Genomic DNA, 4,026 nt, shown 5'->3' with positions numbered 1-4,026 from the left:
TTTTTGCCTTAGACAATCTGCTTCATCTCAGCTCGTCATCATTCCAGGAAAGGGGTGTCCCTGGGGCTCTCTCTGCTAACAGTGACATGGTACAGAAGATTTAAAATCAGGTAATTGGTTCCCTCCAGATGGACTGGAACTGAAACTTCCTCCTTCCCCCCCCCTCCCCACTTTGAAAATTTCTCTTAATTTTTTTTTTTTTTGGTTCCGCCCTTTCAGCTGATGTTCACAAGGAAAAGAGTCACGTGATGTATGAAGGCAAACACATACACTTTTCTGAGGTTGACAATAAGCCGTTGTGCTCGTACAGTCCCAAACTGTGCAAGCAGAGGCGACTCAACGGCTACGCCTTCTGTATCCGGCACGTTCTGGAAGACAAGACCGCCCCCTTCAAGCAATGTGAATATGTGGCCAAGTACAACAGCCAACGTTGCACCAACCCCATCCCCAAATCTGAGGACCGCAGGTGAGCAATGGGGGGGAGGGCGTTGCTGAAGTCGTTGCACTGGCTGCCAATAGCATACCGAATTTGCTTCAAGGTGCTGGTTCTTACCTTTAAAGCCCTATATGGCCAGGGTCCGACATACCTGAAGGACCGCCTTTCCCCATACATACCCCAGAGAGCACTAAGGCCGGGGTCTCAAAACCGACTGACCCTCCCAGGTCCCAAGGACGCCAGGCTGGCTACTGCCAGGGCCTTCTCAGTGGTGGCTCCATACTGGTGGAACGAGCTCCCAGAAGAGATCAGGGCCCGGCGGGATCTTTTACAGTTCCGCAGGGCCTGCAAGACGGAGCGCTTCCACCAGGCTTTCAATTAGGAGCCACCACCACTATTACCATCAATAATCTTAACCATAGAGCCCTTGGCTTTGACATCTAGCCTGTGCCACCACTTGCATTAGGAAGAGCACTGAGCAGAAAAATTGTTTAGACCTTGTAGGCACTCTTCAGGACTCCATCTTAAGCAATCAATGAAACACCACCAGCACTTTATGATTTATGATCTATTTATAATTAACTTGTTTTAGATGATTTTGTGTGGATTTCACTGTTATTTATGTGTTAATCAGTGTAAGCCGCCCTGAGCCTGCTTTTGTGGGGAGGGCGGGGTACAAATTGAATGAATAATAACAACAACAACAATAATAATAATACACAGTACCTAAAAGGAAGGGTACATGTGTGTAAACGTTCCCACAAGAGTAAATCCCAGATGCTGGTTCCAAGGGCATATTTTAGCCCTCATATCCACAGTCCTAGCAAGGCCTCCGGAGAAGAAGAGGGGAAGGCAAAAGATATTTAACCAGGGGATGGTTTTATTGTCCTCTTAACCAAAGATGGTGGTGGAAAGTGTTGTCAAGTTGTAGGCGATTTATGGCAACCCTGTTGGGCTTTCAAGGCAAGAGAGGAACAGAGGTGGTTTGCTCTTGCCTTCTCTTTGTGTCATGACCCTGGACTTCCTTGGTGGTCTCCCATCCAAGAACTAACCAGGGCCAACCCTGCTTAGCTTCCAAGATCTGGCAAGGTTGGGCTAGCCTGGGCCATCCAGGTCAAGGTAACCAGTGACAGAGTATCAAATAAAAGGACAAGCAGTAGCTTTCAAATCAAGATACATCCTAAGCGGTAAATCGCACCTGATTGTTCTAGGCAGTTCAGTAATAAAACATAGTAGCAGTTGACTTGTGGCTGTCCAAATAATAAGCAATAACTTCCAACCACAAATTCTTAATGCTCAGTTTGAATTACTCTACCCCCAAAATATGAGCCTCCAAGGCACGTATGGCCTTTCCCCACCCTTTTCATTGCTTTGTGGAATGAACATAAGAACATAAGAGAAGCCAATGGCCCATCCAGTCCAACACTCTGTCACACAGTGGCCAAAAATACCAGGTGCCATCAGGAGGTCCACCAGTGGGGCCAGGTCACTAGAAGCCCTCCCACTGTTGCCCCCCCCTCAAGCACCAAGAATACAGAGCATCACTTGCCCCAGACCAAGAGTTCCTATCTATACCTTGTGGCTAATAGCCACTGATGGACCTCTGCTCCATATGTTTATCTAGTTCCCTTTTGAAGCCGTCCATGCTTGTAGCTGCCACCACCTCCTGTGGGAGTGAATTCCATGTGTTAATCACTCTTTGGGTGAAGAAGTACTTCCTTTTATCTGCTCTAACCCGACTGCTCAGCAATTTCATTGAGTGCCCACAAGTTCTTGTATTGTGAGAAAGGGAGAAAAGTACTTCTGTCTCTACCTACTCTATCCCATGCATAATCTTGTTAACCTCGATCATGTCACCCCTCAGTCAGGGTTCTCGAATGACTCACCTTCATTTTTAACACCCAACTGAGTTTTAATTCTGCGATATTCAGCCTTGAAAATTGTAATGACCCGAAGGTTGGTGCCCTGCCATGATATAACCAAGGGCATTTGAGGCTTGCAGTTAGGTCTTTGCATCCCTTTCTTCTCGGGCTTGGTAACACTGGAAGAAAAATAGAAACTTCGTTAAAGGATGGCCTGGACTGTTAGAACAGGCGGCAATTTGTGTGCTTTGTCTCGTCTTCAGGCACAGGATCAGAGTGTTCGGGATGTAAGTTTTCCCACGGAAATGTGTTAAACCTAGCACAGCTATTTTTATTAAAGTAAGAAAAAGATTGCATTGAAAGGCTTCTGTTGTGTTTAAATGTCACATTTCCCCATAAATGGTCTCTCTATAAACGCAGGCTTTAATTTTTGCAAATGTTCTGGTGTGCATATCAAATTGGAGGAAAATGATTTTTGTGGCTAGAATTTATGCAATGGAATCTGCCCCACCCCAAAAAATTCAAGGCATGTTCCTATTTTATTTCATTTGCAATTAACCGCAAGATGCGGTTTAAATTTGCTGCATCCATATTTTGCATAAACAAGAACAGATTTTTTCAAAAAAAAATCTTTGTTAAATTATACGTTGATTGTTTTGATCCTTTCATTTTCGCTTTCTAAGTTCCCCCACCATTTATAAGCATTTTGGGGGGGGGGGAAGAGAGAGAAATAACCTCAGTCTTTTTGCTTTTCGAAGGTACTGCAACAGTCACCTACAGGTTCTCGGGTTTATCCCGAAAAAGGAGAGGAAGAAAAAGAATGATCCAACAGAAGAGGTGAAAGTTCGGCACCAGATGGACTCCATGGCTTTCAGTCTGACGGTTCCCCCGCTGGCCTTGAAGATGCCCAACGGACTGGATGGGATGTCCCTCTCTCCGCCGGGGGCTCGACTTCCTCTGCACTACCTGGATGCGGATTTGGAAGACCCTTTTGCTTTCAACGAGGAAGACGAGGATCTCAAGAAAGGGGTGACCGTGAAGAAGAAGCTGCAGAGCAAGCTAGCCCAAAACCGACAGCGCCAGAAAGAAACGGAGATCCTGCGAGTTCGCCAAGAGCACTTTAGCCCCCTTCCTGCACCTCCGCAGCAGCCTCTGCAGCCGCCGACGCAGCCGACGCACTCCCATCTCCCACCTTTACCAACCGCTTTAAAGCCAGCAGGGCTGCCGCAGGGCTTAGTCTGCAAGTCACCTCAACCTCAGAACACCAGCCTACCAATGCAGGGAGTGGCGCCCACCACACACACTATAGCACAAACCAGGCAGCTGTCGAACAAGAGACCCCTGCCTCTCCCGCCCCCGGTCAGGGGTCCCGCCCCCGCCCCACCCCGGGCCGACAGGATCCTCATGAAAGCCACCGCCTTCTTGCCACACTCATCCTGTATGAGCCGGCTACAGAGACTGGTGAAACTGTGCACTCAGAAACAGCAGCTGGACGCTGATCTGTTTCCACATTTAGGTAGGCGGAGAACTCCTTCCCACTCCAGGTTTTTTTTTTAACCCCAGTTCTCGTTCAAATGTTCGTGCTTATCGTATAAGTGAGGACTGGCCCGGGCTAGGCCAATCTCGTCAGATCTCAGAAGCTAAGCAGGGTCAGCCAGTTTGGTGTAATGGTTAAGTGCGCGGACTCTAATCTGCGAGAACCAGGTTTGATTCCCCACTCCTCCACTT

The 4,026-nt window shown here is 47.7% G+C and overlaps 1 protein-coding gene across 1 annotated transcript in view; it reads left to right on the top strand.

Annotated features, from left to right (window-relative positions):
* The first annotated feature begins 248 nt into the window (after positions 1-248).
* INO80D (INO80 complex subunit D) overlaps positions 249-4,026 on the top strand; it is a 33,141-nt gene continuing 29,363 nt past the window's right edge. Inside the window, exons 1-2 of the mRNA XM_015415997.1 lie at positions 249-466; positions 3,057-3,814. Of these exons, the coding sequence (XP_015271483.1) occupies positions 249-466; positions 3,057-3,814 (976 nt within the window). The remainder of the gene's footprint in view (positions 467-3,056; positions 3,815-4,026) is intronic.

The sequence above is a fragment of the Gekko japonicus genome, unplaced genomic scaffold, assembly GCF_001447785.1.
Source record: "Gekko japonicus isolate JY-2015 unplaced genomic scaffold, Gekko_japonicus_V1.1 scaffold123, whole genome shotgun sequence".
Lineage (NCBI taxonomy): Eukaryota > Metazoa > Chordata > Lepidosauria > Squamata > Gekkonidae > Gekko > Gekko japonicus.
The sequence above is the reverse complement of the archived record's forward strand: the minus strand, read 5'-3'. Positions and strand labels throughout refer to the sequence as shown.